The sequence below is a fragment of the Neoarius graeffei genome, chromosome 10 (assembly GCF_027579695.1).
Source record: "Neoarius graeffei isolate fNeoGra1 chromosome 10, fNeoGra1.pri, whole genome shotgun sequence".
NCBI classification, from domain to species: Eukaryota; Metazoa; Chordata; class Actinopteri; order Siluriformes; family Ariidae; genus Neoarius; species Neoarius graeffei.
The window spans coordinates 90,105,933-90,131,139 of record NC_083578.1 but is presented as its reverse complement, the minus strand read 5'-3'; the positions used below and the strand labels follow the sequence as shown (position 1 = coordinate 90,131,139).

General features: G+C 41.6%; 1 protein-coding gene across 1 annotated transcript in view; it reads right to left on the bottom strand.

Annotated features, from left to right (window-relative positions):
• The window catches only part of rnf220b (ring finger protein 220b), a 74,807-nt gene that overhangs the window by 9,644 nt on the left and 39,956 nt on the right, over positions 1 to 25,207 (bottom strand). Inside the window, exons 2-10 of the mRNA XM_060930953.1 lie at positions 8,613 to 8,739; positions 6,172 to 6,217; positions 5,310 to 5,402; positions 5,044 to 5,086; positions 2,896 to 2,939; positions 2,412 to 2,523; positions 1,676 to 1,766; positions 462 to 524; positions 187 to 236 (exon numbers count right to left, since the gene is read on the bottom strand). Of these exons, the coding sequence (XP_060786936.1) occupies positions 187 to 236; positions 462 to 524; positions 1,676 to 1,766; positions 2,412 to 2,523; positions 2,896 to 2,939; positions 5,044 to 5,086; positions 5,310 to 5,402; positions 6,172 to 6,217; positions 8,613 to 8,739 (669 nt within the window). The remainder of the gene's footprint in view (positions 1 to 186; positions 237 to 461; positions 525 to 1,675; positions 1,767 to 2,411; positions 2,524 to 2,895; positions 2,940 to 5,043; positions 5,087 to 5,309; positions 5,403 to 6,171; positions 6,218 to 8,612; positions 8,740 to 25,207) is intronic.

The following is a 25,207-nucleotide window of genomic DNA, read 5'->3' as shown; positions in this document are numbered from 1 at the left end:
ATTGGAATATAAGAGGAATAAATCACTTAAGGATGCGCTGTTATTGGAAAATAATCAGCTTTAGCATAGGAACAGTAACTCCACTTCATCACACCACCCTGTTATTGATTATTTTCCCAGAACAGCACAACACACACAGTGTTCCCTTCCTTACGTTTTTTCCAGTATTAAAGACATGTTTCTGACCTGCTGAGGGCCACCTGGTGGGTTCTGGAGAAAGTCGACCCGCTGCTTCCCTACAGAATCAGAGGAAACAAACCCAGAGAAATGAAGAGGAACTCTTAAAGGGCTTTTGTGTGAAATGTCAGTGACACCAAGCTGAATCCGTCAGATTAAAAAATAAATAGTACAAATGAAATGAAATAATCCCGATCAGCTGTGAAGTACGACTGTGATTAGACAGAGCAGTTCAGGGAACCGGGACAGAAGCGTAAAGATCCAAAGTGTGAGCAGGTTCTTACTTCACGGCCGTCTCGTTGTCCTCAGTGTCTCCGGCGCTCGGGATCACGTCTGATTCCGTGTATCTGAAGTGTGAGCTCAGGAACAGGAGGCCGAGTCTGTGCTGTCCAGATTAACTTGGAATGTTTCGTGATCTATAACTGATCTGAATTGCGCTGGTGATGTCACTGTGGCCTTTTAAAACTGACCAATCAGGAGCTTTTCCTTCAGACACAGCGCAGATACACGCTGCATCGTCCTCACTCACTGCTCTTCATCACTTCCTCCTTTTCCTTCCTCCTTTTACTCTTTTTGTTTCCTTTTTCTCTCCGTTCTATTGTGTTTCTCACATTTCCCCTCATTTTATTTTTTTTCTTTTTTCCTGTCCTATTTCTCTTTCTTTCTTTTCTTCTCATCCTTTTGGTCCTTACTGCACTTCTTCCATCCACTTTCCTTCCTTCCCTCCCTCCCTCTCTTCTTCCTTCCCTCCTCCTTCCCTCCCTTCCTTCTTTCCCTCCCTCCCTCCTTCCTGCCCTCCTCCTTCCCTCCCTCCCTTCTTTGTGCTTTGGTTTTGGAGTGGGATGTAGACATTCAGCTCACAGCGATGATGATGACGATGATGATGATGATGGTGATGAAGATAGTGATGGTAATGATGATGGTGATGAAGATGGCGATGAAGATGGTGATGATGATGGTGATGAAGATGGTAATGATGATGATGATGATGATGAAGATGGTGATGAAGATGGTGATGAAGATGGTGATGGTAATGATGATGATGATGGTGATGAAGATGGTAATGATGATGGTGACAATGATGATGATGGTGATGAAGATAGTGATGGTAATGATGATGGTGATGAAGATGGTGATGATGGTGATGATGATGGTGATGAAGATGGTGATGATGATGGTAATGATGATGGTAATGATGATGGTGATGATGATGATGATGATGATGATGATGATGAAGATGGTGCTGAAGATGGTGATGAAGATGGTGATGGTAATGATGGTAATGATGATGATGGTGATGAAGATGGTAATGATGATGGTGACAATGATGATGATGGTGATGAAGATGGTGATGAAGATAGTGATGGTAATGATGATGGTGATGAAGATGGTGATGAAGATAGTGATGGTAATGATGATGGTGATGAAGATGGTGATGAAGATGGTGATGATGGTGAGACAGATGCTGGTGTTTACTCCACTGCAGTGTGAAGGATACTGCGCTCGGCCATAACTCAGAGTATCGTCTCCATCCACGTCCAAATCCACATCACTGTCCTGCTGCTCCTTAGACGTGCTGTTTACTAAACCTGAGAGAGAGAGACAGAGAGAGAGAGAGAGAGAGAGAGAGAGACGGACAGACAGACAGACAGACAGACAGATGGAGAGAGAGACAGACAGACAGAGTCCAAGACTTTAGCATAGATTTAAGTTCTGTCTGTCTCCCTTTCTCCATCCTTCTTTCTATACATTTCTCTCTGTCTCTCTCTCTCTCTCTCTCTCCAGATTAACAGTATATTGTTCTGTTCTACAGTGTGCTGTAACTCTGTTCCATTATTAACGCCTCTCTACATTACTGAAACTTCAGGAGCATTAAATTATTCTTCCGGCCAAAAACATTTCATTGACATCATTTTCCACTGGAATTAAGTTGATCATCTGCAGACTGGTTACACATCATCACACACTCGCCTTGTAAAGAACACTCCAGATCTTGGGGAAAAAAATCATCACAATAATGAGGCCACACCCCCTCGCTGAGTGACCACCCTGAGGCTCTGAGTGACAGCAGAGTGAGACTTGGATTTGACACGTCCACTGATTTACCTCACCGACTCTGTCCTTTTGTTCAACACATCCGTGTGTGTGTGTGTGTGTGTGTGTGTGTGTGTTAGACACTCAGATGTCGATGCTAATCTGGTGTACATTAGTTTCCTTTACAGTGAATGTTGTACCTCTGAAGCCGGTCAGGATGGACACCACGTGCACGCTCCTCTGTTCACTCCACTCGTACTCATCTCCTGCTCCTGCTGCTACCACAGAGCCATTTTCCACAACCCCATCTCTCTACACACACACACACACACACACACACACACACACACACACACACACACACACACATGCCTTGTTTATTAACTTTACAGTAAAGTTGTGCATTTCTTCATTCTTTAATATATTAAAAGCATGTAATGTGTGTGGTATAAGTAGAATAAAACACTTGGGGACGTGCTGTTAGGGGAAAATAATCAACTCCTGGAGTGCTAACAGAGACTCCGCTTCATCACACCACCACATCGTTGATTATTTTCCTGGAACAGCACAACACACAGTATTTTATTCTTTACAATAGATAATAATAAGTTTTTTTTTCCATTTCATTTTTTTATTTATTTATTTATTTAAAACGTCCTGGTGTGAAAGGTGTGGTGTTTGTACCTGCTCTTCCTCCACTTTCCTTCTCTTCATCTTCCCAATGCGAGCTTTTCACGGAAATAAATAAAACAAAGAAACAATGCAGCAGTCAGCGTGTGTGTGTGTGTGTGTGTGTGTGTGTGTGTGTGTGTGTGTGTGTGTGTGTGTGTGTGTTAGAAGTTAGTATTCATTTACTGTGAGCACCTGGATGAATTGGACTGATGTGAATCAGCAGATTGTGCAAAAAATAATAGAAAACCAAAGAGAGTGAAACAGGAGGAAATCAGGTGAGTAAAGTGGCGTGTGATAAAACACTGCGTCTGTCAGTGCTGGAGAAATCGGACTGCCTTATCGTCCGATCACTGAGTCTATTCACGGATAAGAGATTAAATAAAAACAGAACCTGAACAGTTTCCGTTCTCTGTATGTAACTGTGTATAATTATTATTTGGGGCGTCGTTAATCTGTATGAGTGTGTAGCGGCGCTCCGGTCCGTCAGACGCCAAGTCCAATCTGAGCATCACACCACACTAACACCTCGTTCACCACAGAGAGAAGATGTAACGAACATAACGAAGAGGAATGAATGTAGCAAAGACTAACGAATGTAACGAAGAGTAATGAACGAACTCTGGCCTTCTGAACGCCGTTTGTGAGTGATATCCCAGAGAGCCGAGTGTTTTGTACAGGTTCCACTGAGACACTGTGATGAAGTGGGTTCAATTATGGCTGAAGTGCTGTAAGATCTCAGGGCATCAATCTGATCTGCTTCTGATGCCTTGTTTAAAAAAAAACAACCAAACAAAAAAACAAAACACTGATCGCTTCCTGATGTGATGAAAATATTGTGTCACAGAAATGTTGCAAAATTTCTCAAGACTATGAAAATGATGCAACAAAAGTCTCAAAAATTGTAAAAATTATTGAAATTATCGATGACAATGTCTCAAATTTTGTTAAAATTTTGAAAATGATGCAATAAACATTTAAAATTTATTTTTCTCATCTCATTATCTGTAGCCGCTTTATCCTTCTACAGGGTCGCAGGCGAGCTGGATCCTATCCCAGCTGACTACGGGCGAAAGGCGGGGTACACCCTGGACAAGTCGCCAGGTCATCACAGGGCTGACACATAGACACAGACAACCATTCACACTCACATTCACACCTACGCTCAATTTAGAGTCACCAGTTAACCTAACCTGCATGTCTTTGGACTGTGGGGGAAACCGGAGCACCCGGAGGAAACCCACGCGGACACGGGGAGAACATGCAAACTCCACACAGAAAGGCCCTCGCCGGCCACGGGGCTCGAACCCAGGACCTTCTTGCTGTGAGGTGACAGCACTAACCACTACACCACCGTGCCACCCATAAAGTTTATTTTTATCTCATCTTTTAAAATTATCGAAGAAAATGTCTCAAATTTTGTTAAAACTTTGAAAATGATGCAGAAAACATCCCGTAAAGCATGAAAACATCTACAAATCATCCCTGAGATAAACAGGAAAGACACCTGAGGGTAAATCTGAATGCCTAGAATAAAAAAAAGTGAAATCAGTTGAAATAAAAGTCCCAGCAGCTTTTTAAGAAAAGCTTGAAGAGGACTAAAGCTAGCAAAAAATTCTAAACTAAAAATCCAACGACATTTGAAACGGTCTACTTTAATTGCTCCAGCAAGACAGAAACGTTTCAAGGGCAATAAAACCTGCACGAGTCACGTAAAAGTGTCAAAAAGTGCAAGAGGTATTCCAAAAACTCGTAAAGTAAATCCATTCAAGCCGTCAAACCACCAGGATGTGATCTAAATTAATTTAAGCGCACTGCCTTAACAACAAAATAAATACATTGTTAGTTTATGTAATTGTTTATCTCTTGTTTCTGTTTGTTAATTTATTAATTTAATATCTATCTACTTTATTTGCTTGTTTCTTTAAAATCACTGGATATATTACACCATTTTATGTATAAAGAAATTTAAAATTAAATAATTAAAAATAGATATGTAATTAAAATTCATTAAAGCCCTTAAAAGGATTTGTGATTGAGCAAATTTGCTAACTACTTGAATGAATGGCAATTTTTCAACTTAAGTGTGTGTGTGTGTGTGTGTGTGTGTGTGCGTGTGTGTGTGTGTGTGTAAAGCATATTTGAGAAATTTCATTTCCGTACCACTGAGTCGTGTTTGTCTGTTGGCTCGGACTCGTAAAAACGTCTGTGAGGAAGAAACACAAACAAACAAACAAAAAGTGAAATTATATAAATTGGTTTTGTCTAATGTGAATGGAGCGAGCAGGGTGCCATTACTAATGCACAGCGCTGCTTCAGTGAATGGCCAGCAGGTGGCGACACCACAGCGTGTAATTTCCTCATCAATGCTGAACTTCACAAAAACTGAACCCTACAGGAGTGGATGTGGGCGGGGCCTGGGGTCTCACCTGGTACCTGTCTGAGTGCACGGCGTCATCAGAGGGGCGGGGCGACGGAACACACGGCCCGCCTTCTCGCTTAACGTGGACAGAAAATACAGACTGAGAAGCACGAGGGAAGAGACAGCATGAGACACACACACACACACACACACACACACACACACACACACACAGTTCATGAATCAGAAGGAGGACAGAAACAAATGTTCTTCACTTTATTTGCAGGACTGTTAGAGGATGGAATCAAAAACCCAGTTTTATCAGCTGAATTAAACTGAACTGAATCAAATAAAATCAAATTGAACAGAAGTGAATGGAATAGAATTGAACTGAATCAAACTGATTAAACAGAATCGAACAGAACTGAACCAAATTAAGAAAAATCAAACTAAATGAAACAGAAACAAATTGAATTGAACCGAATCAGACTGAACAGAACACAACTGAACTGAAGTGAATCGAGCTGAATCAAACTGGATTGAACACAGTCACTAATGAAGCAGATTAAATCAAACAGAACTGAATCTAAACTGACTCAAACCAAATCGAGCAGAATGAAAGTGAATCAAATCGATTCAGACAGAACTGAAATACATCTCTCCAAATTAAACACAATCAAACCAGATCAGATCGAATCATCGTGTCCGTGTTTTTCACTCCTTGTACTTTCAGAAATGAAGAGCAACGGAATTCTGTTTAATAAACATAATTAATCAAATAAAAATGTATTTTAAAAATTGGTAAATCTTGAATTTATAGAACACTTTAAAAGGGGATTTAAACTTGTTTCACAGAGATTATTAATTGCAAATAATTTATAAAATAGCTTAAAATAAAAAAAAATGTTAATAGATGAAGTGACTCTTACTCTGGAGAACCCGGTCGAGAGACACTCACTCTCTGCTGGACTCGCACTGAGAGAGAGAGAGAGAGAGAGAGAGAGAGAGAGAGAGAGAGAGAAGGTAAATGTCAAAATTATCAAAAAAAGCACCAATAAATAAAAACTGAAATAATTAATGCTTTGTTTTACAAAACAACTTTGCATAGACACAATAATAATAATAATAATAATAATAATAATAATTATTATTATTATTATTATTATAGTGTATAATAAGTACAGTGTGAGGGGATTTAAATAACAACAACAATACTGAGTTTAAACTTTTATAAAACACACACACACACACACACACACACACACACACACACACACACACACACACACACACACACACACACTCTGTAACACACCCTTGGGGTGAATATAATTGAACACACTCAGTGTCCAGCGCTGTGTTGTAAGTGGATTAGTGCTGTAATGTGTTTATTAAACACATCCTTCATGTGGACTGAGAGCTTTAATCTGCTGCTCCGCCCTGATTCACACCGAGACACACGATATTCCCTCACACATACCACACACACTCTCCCTGAGCGGGAGGGCTGTGAGGGATGACAAGAAGGACGTGAGGGACGACAGGAGGGATGTGAGGGACGACAGGAGGGACATGAGGGACAAGAGGAAGGACGTGAGGGATGACAGGAAGGATGTGAGGGACAAGAGGAAGGATGTGAGGGACAAGAGAAAGGACATGAGGGATGACAGGAAGGACATGAGGGACAAGTGGAAGGACGTGAGGGATGTGAGGGATGACAGGAAGTATGTGAGGGATGTGAGGGATGACAGGAAGGATATGAGGGATGTGAGGGATGACAAGAAGGATGTGAGGGACGACAGGAAGGATGTGAGGGATGACAGGAAGGATGTGAGGGACAAGAGGAAGGAAGTGAGGGATGAGAGGAAGGATGTGAGGGACGAGAGGAAGGATATGAGGGACAAGAGGAAGGACGTGAGGGATGTGAGGGACAACAGGAAGGATGTGAGGGATGACAAGAAGGATGTGAGGACAACAGGAAGGATGTGAGGGATGACAGGAAGGATGTGAGGGACATGAGGGATGACAAGAAGGATGTGAGGAACGACAAGAAGGATGTGAGGGACGACAGGAAGGACATGAGGGACGACAGGAAGGACGTGAGGGATGACAGGAAGGACATGAAGGATGTGAGGGACGACAAGAAGGATGTGAAGGATGACAAGAAGGATGTGAGGGACGACAAGAAGGATATGAGGGATGACAAGAAGGATATGAGGGACAAGAGGAAGGAAGTGAGGGACGCCAGGAAGGATGTGAGGGACAACAGGAAAGACGTGAGGGATGACAGGAAAGACGACAAGAAAGGGACAAAAAACCAACAAATTGTGTTTGTTAGGAAACCAATTTTTTTTTGTTAAAGAAGCCTTTCTGCTGTCTTTATAATTTTAATACCATACAAAAAACATATATAATAATTCTATAACATTTTTAGTAATATTATAGAATAAAACATAGGATATACACTTTTTATTTTGTAATTTATTTACAATTTATGGTGGATTTATGTTGAATGACTGAATTTTAATCAGCAAATAAAATTTCAATTTTAATCCAAATATAAAATAAAAATATTTTATATTTTTTATAAATAATTTATAAAAACTTTTTTATAAATTATTTAAATATTTTTATCTATCTATCTATCTATCTATCTATCTATCTATCTATCTATCTATCTATCTATCTATCTATCTATCTATCTATCTATCTATCTATCTAAGTACTTTCCTGATGTTCATCACACAGTTTTACCGCAACTATCTTAGTTTATTTGTTACATTTGTGCCAGATCTGTGTGTGTGTGTGTGTGTGGTGTAATGTGGTGTGTGTGTGGTGTGTGTGTGTGCGTGTGTGTGTGTGTGGTGTAATGTGGTGTGGTGTGGTGTGTGTGGTGTGGTGTGTGTGGTGTGTGTGTGTGTGTGTGGTGTAATGTGGTGTGTGTGTGGTGTGTGTGGTGTAATGTGGTGTGGTGTGTGTGTGTGTGTGGGGTGTGGTGTGGTGTGTGTGGTGTGGTGTGGTGTGTGTGGTGTGGTGTGTGTGGTGTGGTGTGGTGTGTGTGTGTGTGTGTGGTGTAATGTGGTGTGGTGTGTGTGTGTGGGGTGTGGTGTGGTGTCGTGTGGTGTGGTGTGTATGTGTGGGGTGTGGTGTGTGTGTGTGGTGTAGTGTGGTATGTGTGTGTGGGGTGTGTGTGTGGTGTAATGTGGTGTGGTGTGTGTGTGTGTGTGTGTGGTGTAGTATGGTGTAGTGTGGTGTGTGTGTGTGGGGTGTGTGTGTGGTGTAATGTGGTGTGGTGTGTGTGTGTGTGTGGGGTGGTGGTGTGTGTGTGTGTGTGTGTGTGGTGTAGTGTGTGGTGTGTGTGTGTATATACCTCAGGTGCAGCTGTGAAAGTCTCTCCATCTCCTGCTCCACGTGTTCCTGCAGCTCATCAGGTCGCAGTACGACGTGACAGACGGGACACACAGGCGTCTGAACATCACACACACACTTCACCTTACCTACAGGACATGGAGAGGAACACACACACACACACACACACACGAGTTGTTAAGAGTTGTTTTGTTGTAAAGCCTCGAAATTCACCTTTGTGTAGAAATTAGAGATGACACGATACCAATATTTTATTTCTGATACTGATACAGAAACCTGGAGTTTCAGTGACTCTCATATTGTTTTCTTTACAAATTAGATAGATTAGATTAGATAAAACTTTATTGATCCCTTCGGGAGGGTTCCCTCAGCGAAATTAAGAAACAATTACTCAGCTGAAGCACGTAGAATTTACAGGAATAAATGCTTTCACAAAAAAATGCAGCATTTTATATTCAGTTCAAATCTTTCACACAAAATAACCTACATTGCAAATATATTAAATATAATACAGTGTAAAATAATTTCAAAAAATCAACCCTAACAAAAAATACCCTTTTATAAAATCAATTTAAATCTTTTCTGTTTGTTTATAGGATGAGATAAAATTCTGAGCCACCATTTTTTCTGCTTTTGACCCAGTAAGGATCCTAAATATTAGATCTGTGCCACCTCGAGCAGAAATCTGATTTTTAAACAAATATATATATATATATACACTGGGTGCGATTTGCTGGGGGGGATGGTGGGGATCATCCCCCCCCCTCTGGTTTTTATCTCTGCTGAAAAAAAAATCCTTGGGGACAACCCCGTCAATAAAACAAACAAACCAAAAAAAAAAGTTGATATGACAGGCATGTTGTGACACAGTTTTCTATGGTCTACATTGCACTCACTTTCAAAATGACCCGAAGTGGCAGCTTTGATGTTCACGAACGTCTAGGGTTCCCAACCGTCCCGTATTGGGTGGGACATCCCATTTTTTGGGTAATTTTAATTTGTCCCGTCAGGGACAGAGCCTGCCCCTCACTCCAATGCTGTGGTGTAAATCGCGTAATTGCCGTGAGAAGCGCTATTACCGCGAGTCGCGGTCATCTGCGATTTAAAACCATTCACTGTTGCCATATCCTGAATTTTTAAGCTATACTGACAAAATAGGCATCAAATTAAACTAGAGCAGATGGTGCAGCCAGTGGATACAGCCTAACTGTTCGATAAGGATAGCAGATAGCTTAAAAAAAAAACCTTCCAAAACAGGATAGACCTCAGCCTATGGACCCTTTTCACGTGACGTCACGACAAACGCGGCCGCCATTTTGGACATGTACTACCAGTAGTTTACCACAGCCAGCATTGAGGAACGGCAGCAAAGAAAGTGTTTATTTTCAGCAAGACTTCCATCATGCCACTATATTGTTGTGCACCTGGATGTAGTAACCATCAACACACAAGGCAAGGGTTATCATTTTATCGGATCCCGACGGAGAAGACGGATAGCGGCCATTAACAGATTGTCAGCCCTCGGCATACCAGCGCTTGTGTAGTGACCACTTTGTTGGAGGTAAGACGAATAAAATTAGCCAGAAAAGGCATTACATTGCTGTTAACATTCTGTGGCGGCGAGTGTGTAACCAAATAGGCTAAAATAACCCATTGTAACCTCTTTGTTCTTCTGTAGTAGCTATTAGCTAACGACATTAGCTAGCGTTGTGTTCCTTTGCTGTTGGTAGACTGTAGGACAGATCAGAGGCAGTGTCCTACAAACAGCGCTTAATTTGAGGGGGAGCAAGCCGGAGCGCGCTCCGGAACCTCGGGCGTTGGCTCCGGCAGCTATTTACACTGGATCCAGTGATCAGACACCTCTCTTGACTATGTAACAAAAAAAAAAGTGATTTGGAGCGCAGGATGCCTGCGGAGCCGAGCGTATCCGTGTATTGGTGTTGCTGTGTGCAGACGAATCGTGTATTGGTGTTGCTGTGTGCACGCTAATCGCTTTTAAAAACGTTAATCTGATGATCCACTGATACGGTCTAATGTAAACATGGGCTAAGTGTTCAAAACAAGAGGAACATGTATTTGTCTCTTAAATCCAGGCCGTTCCCTGTAATCTCTAACAACGGTTGGAGAAAGTAATGGCAAATAGTGAGTGCACAAACCATAGAAGGTAAACTGTACACAGCGCCAGGGCAGTGTGATGGTATGTCTACTTTTAGATTGTGTTAGCTGATCAATGAACACACTCGTCACTCGACGAGTTTCACGTCTTTACGACGGATACTTAAATGTGTGTTAGGTATTATTGTTGCAGTCTAAGCAGTCATTGTAGCAGCTAGATGAGCGAGAACCGAAAGGGTCTGTGCCATAAACCGTTATTTCTGTACGGCGTTGCTAATGTGTCGTTACTGTTGTTATTTCTCCCTCTGCTCGCCCTGTAAATGCCCTACGTCGCTGGATAGCGAAGGTGTTTTCTGCATCTCACTCCTTTTTCTTGTATGTTCTCCGTTTGTCGCCTTCCTCGCATTCAAACCAATTCGAGCCGAAGTCCGCTACATGTCCAAAATGGTGGTCACGTTTACGAAGGTCACGTGACTGAAAAGGGTCTATAGTAGGGGAGCTTTTCTGCTTCACTCCTGCCTTTGTGATGTCTTTCTCTCTTCTTCTGCTATGAAGCATTGCAGAAGGTTCTTAGGGTTTTCAAATGGACAGTTAAGCAAATATCAGGGTTTTACAGCTACAGCAAATCATTTTTCAGTTTATGACATTGCCTTCATAAATATGGCCTGATGAATTATTTGGCCAAAGTTTAAAAGAGAAAAATGAGACAATAATATTAGAATTGTTTGTTATTTTGCATTAAGTTACTTAAAAATATCCATTAATTGGTCTATTAATTTTTAAAAGCTCTATTTTAGAAATGAATTTGTAGTGGCCTACATTTGAAACCCTCACCTAAAGGCGATTCGGTACTGTAACTATTTTGGGGCGCTGGGGTGCGTGTACAGGGCCTGTACCGGTACTTGTCCGCACCCGGAACAAAGTGTCCCTCATTTGGATATGAGAAAGTTGGCAACCCTACGAACATCCCCAGCAAATAGATATATTGTAGATAATATCCAGAGTGTGAACGTGGATTTAGCGCCATGAATCACATCCTTACTGATGAGCGCAACAGAATGAATGTATCCACACTGACAGCCTTCTTTTCCTCGCTGTCAATGGGCCAGACGTGCGTTCCTTCCCTGCTGAGAAATTCGCAGAAATGTGGATTAAAGAAGGGCGAAACGCGGCGGATAGCGCGCCGACGGGAAAGCAGAAAAGGCCACATGAACTGCGCCATCAGAGCAAACTGTTCATTTAGTATTCATGTATTTCAGTGATTTTCGAGTCACTGTCCATTTAATCCGGAGGGAGAGAAACATCACAGCAACGCGACAAGCAATGCGAACTTTGTTGTGTTAGTGTTCGTGTATTTAGTCAGAGAGATAGGAAGATGAATTTACTATCTCTGGTTTAGTGTTCGTTTTCATTTAGTGTTATTCATTTGATATCATTGGATGTTATTGAGCTGTTAGCCTATTGTTACCTTAATTTTGTGACGTCTCATCTCATCTCATTATCTCTAGCCGCTTTATCCTTCTACAGGGTCGCAGGCAAGCTGGAGCCTATCCCAGCTGACTACGGGCGAAAGGCGGGGTACACCCTGGACAAGTCGCCAGGTCATCACAGGGCTGACACATAGACACAGACAACCATTCACACTCACATTCACACCTACGCTCAATTTAGAGTCACCAGTTAACCTAACCTGCATGTCTTTGGACTGTGGGGGAAACCGGAGCACCCGGAGGAAACCCACGCGGACACGGGGAGAACATGCAAACTCCACACAGAAAGGCCCTCGCCGGCCACGGGGCTCGAACCCAGGACCTTCTTGCTGTGAGGCGACAGCGCTAACCACTACACCACCGTGCCGCCATTTTGTGACGTTTCATGATTAAAAAAAAAACCATCCCCCCTTCTGTTTTTTTGACAAATCGCACCCTGTATATATATTTGTTGTTGTTGTAGCTTTGATCATTAACAATTCTTGATTCCTCCACTAGAGGGCGTGCAGTGATCTCACTGATTCAAGTCGATTTCACTGTGTGATTTCAGCCAGTGTTGCTAATTTAGACTTCGCGTGAGACATTTTGACCTTTCGTAGCAATTAAACATCTTATCAAGCGACTTCTTGAAACTTTATCAACCTCCATTCTTGTTGCCGAGCAACAGCAAAAATCACTTTTCACTGTGAATTTGATTGGACGCGATGTAACGAATTTTAGGGACGTTTCAGACAGCCAATCACAACGTCCGGTGAGATGGGTTTTTTTGGTTCGTCTTTTTGTTTACAGTGTACGAGAGATCATAACACCGATAACGTGCTCCATGTCCATGTATATGAGGTTTGTGTTCAGCGTCAAACAGGGACTAACTGCAGGTGGGAACGAAAGCTGTGAACAGGGAACTGAAGGAACGTCGGACCACATGCGCCTCGGGAATTTCGGAATAGTAAACACAGGCTGCATCTGAATTCTCAGTGTGTACAAACAAGTGTTGTAGTCGGGTCACTAAACCTCAAGTCCAAGTCATTAAAAAAAAATTTGAATCGAGTTCATGAACAAGACTCCAACCGCACCATGTGACGGTGTTTGTTTCAGCGCCATTAACATTAGTTTGTTCCTGAACATGGCGTATGAACAGGTGAATGTGCTTCTCTTTATCAGCGAGTGTGAAGTATTCTGTCAGAGATGGTTGGGAGACGGATGTAAGTGCAGAAGGTGTGTTTATTAATACAAGTGAAGACGGTAAACAATCCAGAACGGCAGGCAAAATCGTAAAACGGTGAAACAAGCAATAGGTCGAGCGAGGCACAAACAGGCTATCGTAGATTCGGCAGAATCAAAGACGAGAAACAGGAAATCAGGGATCAGGAACCCAAACAAGGAAATAAGGCTCGGTAATGTATCAGCAATGCAACTCAATACTTCGCAAAGTAAGTGTGTTTTCACAGTTTTTATATCAGCGCACTGATTGCACCTTAACCCTGTGCAGGTGCGAGTCGTTTATGGTGCATGAGAGTCCGCTTGGTGTGCGCGCTGTCCGGACTGATGCACGCGCCAGGACGCACAGGTGTGACACTCTTGCATGAAATCAGTACAAAAATTAATATAGATATAAATATCTTATGCCAAATTATTATGGCATGTTACAAAAAATAAAGAAGAAATCCGAGTCCTTGTCTACAATTTACGAGTCCGAATGCACTTAATGCACGAGTCCAAGTCATCAGTGCTCAAGTCCAAGTCGAGTCACAAGTCCTTAAAATTAGGACACGAGTCAGACTCGAGTACTACAAGCTTGGTACAAACTAACGACGGTTAAGTTCTGACGACATGACTGGAACTGGAACGTTGTATGAATATGTGAGCGAGTAATAGGGACACGATTCGGACGCACTCCGCCGCCATCTTACCCGTCACTTCAATTCCTGATACATTTATACACCGCTGCAACAACCAGCGTCACTTCACACAGCCGTCTTCTTTCTGTTTTTCTCAGGAATTCTTCATCTTCTTTTATTCCGACCCTCCAGATAAATTATGGGATGTTGTAGTGTCGTATCGTGTGGTACATTTTCATTCTACAGAAGTAGCAGATCATCTGATTTCCGTTCAGCTGCTATTAAACACCGCCTGAGTATTCAGACGCCCTACACGCTACTGTTCACGTCCGAACACTACAGAACTCTGAGTATTCAGATACAGCAGCACGTCTTTCCTTTTATACACAAAATACGCTTTATTCACGTGCTGACTCCTTTTGAGGAGATATATATTCATCGCTCATCACAGGTAACTTCGTAAACATGAACACATAGACGTCCGCATTTTTTTTTCCTATTTTAACCAGAACAGTTTTGAGGAAACCAGTTTGAACTCGTCCAGCTAACGAGCGTTCCTTTAGGACGTTATGGGAAGTGAAATCCATAATGAAATGAGGCCCAAGATTCCTGGCTGTAATTTTCCGATGGCCTTTCCGAGCTCCTGATGATCCGGGTCAGGTGTGTTAGATTAGCGTTGGAGCTGAAACTCTTTACGAGAGACATCTGAACACCGTTTTTTAATAATCTGAGAACATTCTGGAGCTTTATGGCTCGGCGTTTGATGACGGCGCTGCGATTTGGTTTAAAAAACTGAAATAAAATTTTAAAAATGGAGTATGAGGCTGATGATATGTGTGAGCAGAGCAGGGGAAATAAAATACTTTTCCCGGACAGACAAAATCAGCAAAAATTTGGTTTCTGATTATTTTGTGTCGCCGCAAACATTTTACTGCTAATATTAAACAAACTGGATTAATTTTTGAGGATAAAAAAATGAAAAAACTTAAACAGAATCACATTTTGGTTGGGATTGATACACACTGACCATTATTAAATATCTTTTTTTCATATTTTATTTTTACTTTTTTATGCTCAACTCAAACTGATCATCATCTCGAGTGAAAAACTTTAATTAAAAAAAAGGATTGAAAACACAACAACATGAAATCAGTTTATTCTGGGTACGCTCTTGGTAGATGTTTTGATTTTGAAGTTTTGAACTATTTTTAAGTAAAAAAAAAAGAAATGAAAAGAAACTCCTGACTAAACTGCAGAGAAATTGGACTGAAATTTGGGCAACAAAAGCAATAACAACAGTAATAAAAAACGAACAGATAAACCAGTACATTGCGAACGCTCCGTAGTGCTGGGAGATGTTTTGAACTTGAGAACGGTTTTATTTTTAGTTGAAAAAGTACAAAAAAATAACCCTTGGCCAAATTGAAAGAAAATGCAGATTATATGTAGAACAGTATATCAGATTTCAGTTTCTTGTAAACATTTTGAACTTCGTGACTCGGCGTTGTGCGCATTGCTCAGGACACACGGCAAAGAAATGACAAAAAATAATCTTTGTTGACGATAAGCTTTTATTTTTTGCATTTCAGCACGACTGATGAAAGAGGACGGACGCTGAGGAGAAACACACTGAGGACCAAAATTACACAAATCTGGTCCAAAATGAGGGTAAAGAGCAACTTTGACTCCTACAACATTATTTAAAAAAAAACAGTGTAAAACTGTGACATAAAAAAGGATAGTGGAAACAAACAAACAAACAAACAAACAAACAAACAAACAAACAAACAAACAAACACTCAGTGTTTCTAGGAGGTGTGTGTGTGTGTTTGTACTTGTTACATATTGAGGACCGGAACATGTTTTTTATAGCAACAGATTTTGGACATTTGTGGGAAGTGAGGACATTTTGTCTGGTCCCCACTTCTTCAAACGGCTGTTTGAGGGTCAAGACTCAGTTTTCAGGTTCAGGGTAAAATGAGGTTGAGGGGTTAGGGTAAGGGGTGGGGTTAAGGTAAAGGGTGGGGTTAGGTTTTTAGTGGCGTGGGAATATATTATATCAATGAGTCCCCACAATGATAGAAGTGTGTGTGTGTGTGTGTGTGTGTGTGTGTGTGTGTGTGTGTGTGTGTGTACTTCTACTTGCTACATATTGAGGACCAGAACACGTTTTTTTAATTCAACAAAGCTCAGACATTTGTGTGAAGTGAGGACATTTTGTCTGGTCCCCACTTCTTCAAAGGGCTGTTTGAGAATTAAGACTCAGTTTCAGGGTTCAGGTTAGAATGAGGTTGAGGTTATGGTTAGAGTAAGGGGTGGAGTTAGAGTAAGGGGTGGAGTTAGGGTAAGGGGTGGGGTTAGGCATTTAGTTGTGATGGTTAAGGTAAGAGTAAGGGGCTTGGGAATGTATTCTATCATTGAGTCCCCACAATGATGCAAGTACAAGAGTGTGTGTGTGTGTGTGTGTGTGTGTGTTTGGGGGAGGGGTTCGGGTTAAAGTCCCATCTCCAGCGCTGAACAGGAGAGAAGTGTTCAGTCAGACGATACTATTTTAATTTACACTGCAGGTCCTGAAGGTGTGAAAGCGTTACGAGGTGAATCACCTCCACACGCCGCCCGCTGACAGATTGAGTGAATCTATTAACCAAATAAAACCCTGTCAGCGCCTCGACAGGCAGCAGCACGACACAGGAGAAACGAGAGGACGAGCGTCTCCCCATCTGCTTCCCCCTCACCCAGGCCTCTGTGCCGCGGCTCGCTAACAAGGCGCCAAATGAAGCCAAATGGATGTGAATAAAACATGGGCTGTGGACGACGGAGCATCCCGGTGCCGTGCCCTTGAGAAAGTGACAGGCACGTCGCGCTTCGTCCGAAATCAATTCACGTGACGCGTCGCCTCCTCGTCTGTTTTCTTCATCGCAGAAATCCTTCACTGCGAGCTGAATTTATAACCGACCATGAATAAGCTGTGAGAGGGACAACACGTCGATAAGCGATAAGCGGAATTCCATCAGATTCTCCAACGATGGCTGGTTGATTATGGCTTTCCTGCTGATGCGTCTCCGCGCAAGTCGTCTGGCTTTTATTAAAAAAAAAATCACTTGATAAAAAGGAGGATGGATTTGATAAAATCTCAGAGATGATTTGAAACATACAGGAGGCGGATCCACAAGTCCACTCGACACATTTTTTATTTAATCTGATATTAAAAACAAATACAAACATTTTTGTGAAGTTGTATTTCTTAAAGTGCCATTCCACCATTGGATGTATTCTTTGGCATAAAATACAATATATTTTATGACAACATGACTAGACAGAGAAATCTTTTAGCTTCAAAATGATATATCAAACATAATTTTTTGACAACGACAAGTATATTAATTTTGCGACCAAAGTCACCTACCCTTTTAATTTCCGCGCGGTAGTGAAACGTGATGTCATCGTCAGGTTCCCCTTCTTGTGTACCATGTCACGTGTGACGTGGCACAGATTATCAGCAATGGCGGATAGAACGCGATTTCCACTTGTCGATTGCTGTGCCGATATTCACCATCGACCGTCTCCTTTGGGCATCACTTGCTATTTTCCTTCGCTTCTTTTCCGAAGCTGACAATCACGTTCTATCCGCCATTGCTGATAATCTGTGCCACGTCACACGTGACGTGGTACACAAGAAGGGGAACCTGCCGATGACATCACGTTTCACTACCGCGCGGAAATTAAAAGGGTAGGTGACTTTGGTCGCAAAATTAATATACTTGTCGTTGTCAAAAAATTATGTTTGATATATCATTTTGAAGCTAAAAGATTTCTCTGTCTAGTCATGTTGTCATAAAATATATTGTATTTTATGCCAAAAAAAATACATCCAATGGTGGAATGGCACTTTAAACAAGACTCCACACAGCTGTGTCTGAGTTTAATCCCACACTTCGGTTTCACTCAGGATTCTAATACCCAGATTCTGCACTATGACATTTCTGAACACAAGTTCACACTGAAAAATTACACATGAATGTAAAATATTAATAATCACTGGATGACGAACCGTATTTTTAATTGTCGGAGCAAATCAGTAAATCGGTAAATGAGGTGTGAGTGGATTCCGTGTGATCTGATTCCGAGCATTTTCTCACAGATTACTTTCTTTGATTTGAATCTCAATCAAAATGAAATTGATTCTTTTGATTCATTTGTTATTTGGTTTAGATTCACACTGAATATAATGAAATTAATCAAAAAGTAAAAAATAAGGGGCATAAAAACAACATTGCCAACATGGATCCATTTCTGGTTGATCTTGATGTCAATAATAAAAATAAACACCATGAATTCCTCGTCTCAGCCCCACTGTGTTCATGATTGTTTTGAGTTCCTGTCAGTGTTTTGTAGGCTTGGGATCGATGCCTTTTTCATGCAGAAAGGTTTCCTGATGATTATCTGATTATCTATCTCTATCGGCATTTTTTCAGTCACGTAGTGGATGTTCATTATGTCTAACTATTACAAATATTTTAAGTTTGTTTCTTAGACAAGGATATTTTTTAAGCTTGTTACCTCGTTAACAGTTTCGGCGAGAATCTCCCGCCTTCTTCAGAAACAGTCACCGCCTGAAGAAGGCGGGAGATTCTCGCCGAAACTGTTAATGAGGTAACAAGCTTAAAAAATATCCTTGTCTAAGAAACGAACTTAAAATATTTTTTCAGACAGAAATAAATATTTGTAAATAAATAAACAAACCTTTGATTAGCGAAGTTGTGAAGGTTTATCGGTGTTCAGTGTTATACAAGGAAGCACCACTAGATGGAGTTATATTAGCTGCCTGATTATGAATGAGCAAGTCGTCATCAAGGTAACTTACTAATACAGTGGTGCTTGAAAGTTTATGAACCCTTTAGAATTTTCTATATTTCTGCATAAATATGACCTAAAACATCATCAGATTTTCACACAAGTCCTAAAAGTAGATAAAGAGAACCCAGTTAAACAAATGAGACACAAATATTATACTTGGTCATTTATTTATTGAGGAAAATGATCCAATATTACATATCTGTGAGTGGCAAAAGTATGTGAACCTCTAGGATTAGCAGTTAATTTGAAGGTGAAATTAGAGTCAGGTGTTTTCAATCAATGGGATGACAATCAGGTGTGAGTGGGCACCCTGTTTTATTTAAAGAACAGGGATCTATCAAAGTCTGATCTTCACAACACATGTTTGTGGAAGTGTATCATGGCATGAACAAAGGAGATTTCTGAGTACCTCAGAAAAAGTGCTGTTGATGCTCATCAGGCTGGAAAAGGTTACAAAACCATCTCTAAAGAGTTTGGACTCCACCAATCCACAGTCAGACAGATTGTGTACAAATGGAGGAAATTCAAGACCATTGTTACCCTCCCCAGGAGTGGTCGACCAACAAAGATCACTCCAAGAGCAAGGCGTGTAATAGTCGGTGAGGTCACAAAGGACCCCAGGGTAACTTCTAAGCAACTGAAGGTCTCTCTCACATTGGCTAATGTTAATGTTCACGAGACCACCATCAGGAGAACACTGAACAACAATGGTGTGCATGGCAGGGTTGCAAGGAGAAAGCCACTGCTCTCCAAAAACAACATTGCTGCTCATTTGCAGTTTTCTAAAGATCACATGGACAAGCCAGAAGGCTATTGGAAAAATGTTTTGTGGACGGATGAGACCAAAATAGAACTTTTTGGTTTAAATGAGAAGCGTTATGTTTGGAGAAAGGAAAACACTGCATTCCAGCATAAGAACCTTATCCCATCTGTGAAACATGGTGGTGGTAGTATCAAGGCTTGGGCCTGTTTTGTTGCATCTGGGCCAGGACAGCTTGCCATCATTGATGGAACAATGAATTCTGAATTATACCAGAGAATTCTAAAGGAAAATGTCAGGACATCTGTCCATGAACTGAATCTCAAGAGAAGGCGGGTCATGCAGCAAGACAACGACCCTAAGCACACAAGTCGTTCTACCAAAGAATGGTTAAAGAAGAATAAAGTTAATGCTTTGGAATGGCCAAGTCAAAGTCCTGACCTTAATCCAATGGAAATGTTGTTGAAGGACCTGAAGCGAGCAGTTCATGTGAGGAAACCCACCAACATCCCAGAGTTGAAGCTGTTCTGTACGGAGGAACGGGCTAAAATTCCTCCAAGCCGGTGTGCAGGACTGATCAACAGTTACCGCAAACGTTTAGTTGCAGTTATTGCTGCACAAGGGGGTCACACCAGATACTGAAAGCAAAGGTTCACATACTTTTGCCACTCACAGATATGTAATATTGGATCATTTTCCTCAATAAATAAATGACCAAGTATAATATTTGTGTCTCATTTGTTTAACTGGGTTCTCTTTATCTACTTTTAGGACTTGTGTGAAAATCTGATGATGTTTTAGGTCATATTTATGCCGAAATATAGAAAATTCTAAAGGGTTCACAAACTTTCAAGCACCACTGTAGCTATACAAGGTTTATAGATTTTATAGCGCCCCCTTGTGTTCTCTATTATTTTATGGATGAATTGGAAAGCACATTGTCAGGTGTCTAATTTAAATGTCGGCTAATTTTAAAAAACATATCGATAAAACAACGTTATATCGCTATTTTATGACGTCTCCAATATTTCATTATATATCCGGGTGATCTTTGTTTTCATTCCCTCCTTGACTCCGCCCACATCCTGCCATTGGTCTGTTGCTGTGTTGTGTTCACCTCCTTTGTGTTGAGTTTTTGATTGGTGTGTTTAAGCCTCGCTGTATCGCCGGCTCTTTGCAAAGTCTTGCCAATGTTTATGTGCGATTCTAAGCCCATGTTTCCTGCTTCCTGTTTTTCATCATTGTTTATGGATTATTCAGTGTTTGTTTTTGTGAGCTGGTGTTCTGACAGACTTTATGATTTGTGGAATTAATATATAACTCTGAGCTTTCGAACCTGCATCCTGCTCGGCACATTTCTGTTAAAAATCTATGTTTATAGATTAATTCACAGCTTTTTACTTATATGGCAGATGACTATAAATCGGCGTGAACGAAATATAAAATGTGTATTTTTTTTATATATCAGTTCTAAAGCCTGTTGTTTTCGAGTGAAAGCTGTATGACAGCTTCCCTGGTGCCAGATTGGACTCGGGTTGTGAGCTGACCTTTCCTGAATGCCAAAACTCATCCAGACATTACGAGGATATATCAGATACCAGAAAGGACATGACTCGATATTTCCTACACACACACACACACACACACACACACACACACACACACACGCACGCACGCACATTACGCACGGCCTGCCGGGTCGATCGGCCTGGCTAAGGTCTGCTGCTCTGGGTCTTATATTGTTATATCACCACAATAAAGTGGCAAAAGCCAAAGGTGGATCTGATCCTCCGGGTTCGGAACGCTGAGATAAATTCCCAGTGTAATAATCATCCGACCCAACGACAACAGCTCCCTGAATCACTCTATCCTCTGTGTTTTCAGACAGGAATTACAGAAGAGACAGACAGAGAGAGGGACAGACAGACAGACAGACAGAGAGAGAGGGAGAGAGAGAGAGACAGAAGACAGACAGAGAGAGAGAGACAGAAGGAGACAGACAGACAGAGAGAGGGAGAGACAGACAGAGAGAGACAGACAGACACAGAGAAAGAGGGAGAGAGAGGGAGACAGACAGACAGACAGACAGAAAGACAGCCAGCCAGAGACACAGAGAGAGACAGAGACACACAGAGAGAGGGAGAGAGAAAGACAGACAGAGACAGACAGACAGACACTGAGAGAGAAAGAGAGAGAATTATTCAGTCCTCTTCCCTGTCACTATGGTAACACCCTTGAGCCTCAAACCTTTATCTTGACCTTTCACCTTTACCTTTTGTCTTTATCTTTCACCTAAATGTCGTGTGGTGACCAATTTAAAAACTATTTAATGTCCATAATTAGACCCTAATTACATGTTAAAATAAAACTTAAACACACATTATACTCACTGAGTAATAATAATCTCATCTCATTATCTGTAGCCGCTTTATCCTGTTCTACAGGGTCGCAGGCGAGCTGGATCCTATCCCAGCTGACTACGGGCGAAAGGTGGGGTTCACCCTGGACAAGTCGCCAGGTCATCACAGGGCTGACACATAGACACAGACAACCATTCACACTCACACTCACACCTACGCTCAATTTAGAGTCACCAGTTAACCTAACCTGCATGTCTTTGGACTGTGGGGGAAACCGGAGCACCCGGAGGAAACCCACGCGGACAACATGCAAACTCCGCACAGAAAGGCCCTCGCCGGCCACGGGGCTCGAACCCGGACCTTCTTGCTGTGAGGTGACAGCGCTAACCACTACACCACCGTACTGCCCCAGTCTGAGTAAATAACAACCTGATAAAATAACGACTCGAGTAGCGAGTAGTGTTGGAGTGAAGATCACCGAAACCGAGACCAGAGTCTGTCCAGACTGAGACAAGGCCAAGACTCTGAGGGGTTGAGATCAAGACCAATATAACAGAGTAAATTTAGCATGTTCCCGCCCACCTCTGACCTCCTGACATGAACCTTTCTCAGTAAAAGATACACACTGGAAGGTACTCAAGGTGTTCGCTCAAGGGTACCAGCAGAACCACAAGGAAACGTTCAGTACTTTAGGACTCTCGTTAGTCTGAGAGCGTGTGATTGGGCAAAAACAAAAAGAAGTTTTTCAAAAATGAGGATGAAGGATAATCACACTCGAGACACGCCTTCGAAGTAAAGAAACTATTTTAAGCGAAATTTAAGCAAAAAAATAAATAAATAAAAATCACAACAAAAATGTAGTATACACAAACAAACAAACAAACAAACAAACAAACAAAATTATTGTTCTTTTCTTGTAATTTAATTGCAATTAATGTTATTAAAATTTTATTTTATTGTAATTTAGGTGAAAAAATACATAAAAACAATCATGACCAAAATTGAGTAATAATAAATAAATAAATAAAAAGTGAAATGAGACAAGAACCCAATAAATAATAATAATACTAATACTAATACTAATAATAATAATAATAATAATAAGGATCACAGTGTAAACTCCTCTGTAATGAAAATGTCTGAAAACTTGGAAACAGTTCCAGCTTCACCTCAGATTGTTACACAGCTCTGACACTGGAGACTCCTTCCTTAAAATAAATCTCACATAAACACACTTCTCCTTCAGAAAACTTCACCATCGTGACAGTTACGATCATCCGCTGTCCAAGACCCCGTGAACGATCTATTACTATAGAAACGATAACGTATCAGAACGAGTGCATTAATATTAATATTCATAATCATTAATATTCATATAAACCTGTGATGTGGAGCTGCACTACATTCAGAGCTGCTGTTATAGAAAACTAATCAACACCTGGTGACCAATCAGAGTCCAGGATTCCAGAGCGCAGCTATGAAGCACTTGCATGTGACGTCACAGCCGATCCAGATTGTGACAGACGCCATCTTGTCGGTCAAACGCCATATTTCCGTCTTCTACTTCTACTTCTGGTTCTACTTCTGCTTCTACTTCTACCTTTTCTTCTGGAAAAACCTACTACATACAATTCTACTACAACGGCTGCGGCTACAAGCTCTCCCTACCCGTGCACGTTTTTTATGTTTTTTGTGTGTATTTTTGCGTGTTGTTCGTCTGTACCGGACTTCAATATCCACTACAACCGTATGGACTTACTGGACATTGGTTTCCAGCAGAAAATGACGGTTTGTAGCGATTTCCATCGCATGCACAACATTCCGGACGAGAAAAAAAAAAACATTCTGGACGAAATAGCGAGACCAGCGGGGTCTCCGTGGATTGTTATCGGAAGCAAAGCGAAGGAGGCGGCGCCGGGAGCGGAAGCAAAAGCGAGGCTGCAGAGCGGCCTGTTGACTAAGCTCAGAAAACAGCCACTCAGATCTCCACTGCTAAGCCTCTACCTCTCCAACGCCAGGTGAACAAGACAGACGATTTGGAATTACAGCTGGAATGACCTTATTCTATTCTACAATCGGCTGGTCAGTGCTATACTCAATACTTAAGTGACTTACCCGTCCAGTGAGGATCATTTTCTTGTTTACAAGATGCCACATCTGAGTCGCTGACAAATCCTGAATTTCTGTAAAGATAACTGTCCAGAGATTTATAAGCACGCAGTGCTTCACCACTGAACAGCGAGGGAAAGTTAATGAGGTAATTATACACGTCCGGGTATTCCGCTGGCAGTTCCATATCCACTGACACGGTCGTGAAAACTCCGTCCGGTAAGCCATAAGGGTCACTAATCTGTAGATCGTTTATTTTAGACATATATCTAGTTATCTGTTCATTAGAAAAATGAGCCGTGTAGTCCGTCGGTTGAAATTGATCCATTCTGTACACGAGTGCAGCAGTATTCAGCTGTGCTGTTGACCGACAAGATGGCAGCTGTGTACTTTCCGGTCACGTGACTGCAAGATCTCTATAGCTTTGAGAAAGTAAAGTGAAGGATTGTCGTAATGGGGTTTACGTGTGTGTGTGTGTGTGTGTGTGTGTGTGTGTGTGTGTGTGTGTGTGTGTGTGTAGGGGTTTAACTTCCTGGCAGTGTTTCTGAGGAGTTATTAAAGTGCCGTCTCCACACCTGCCAGGTTGCCCCTCCTCCTCCTTGTGTTTTTAAAAAAAAAATTTTATAACGTGACCCAAAAAGCGAAACAGCGTCTGGTTCATATTTAAGACATCAAATGCTGCATTTTTACACGAGCGGGTTTTCGTCGTTTCTTAAATATGCTTTCTGAAGTGGAGGCGGCCCGGGTGGTGGTGAGGGAGGAGAAGAAGAATGGGGGGATGAGGATGGGGGAGGGTCGGGTCGGGGGTGGATTGGGGTATGTAAGGCCGCAGTGAGCTGGTTTTTATTGGAGAAAATAATGGGCCATTGAGGGAGCCAATTTAATGTGCAACATAATAGGCAATGTAGTAACACATCTGCTGTGGAAAGTCGTTTCCTTCTTTTTTTTCCAGTTTTTTTTTATTCTCCTCTTTCTTTAATCAGCTCGGAGCTTTCGGCCGCTCTGACATCACCGCTTGCTGCACACTGCCGGTCCACGCTCACGCCATAGACGTTTCCTCCACAGGA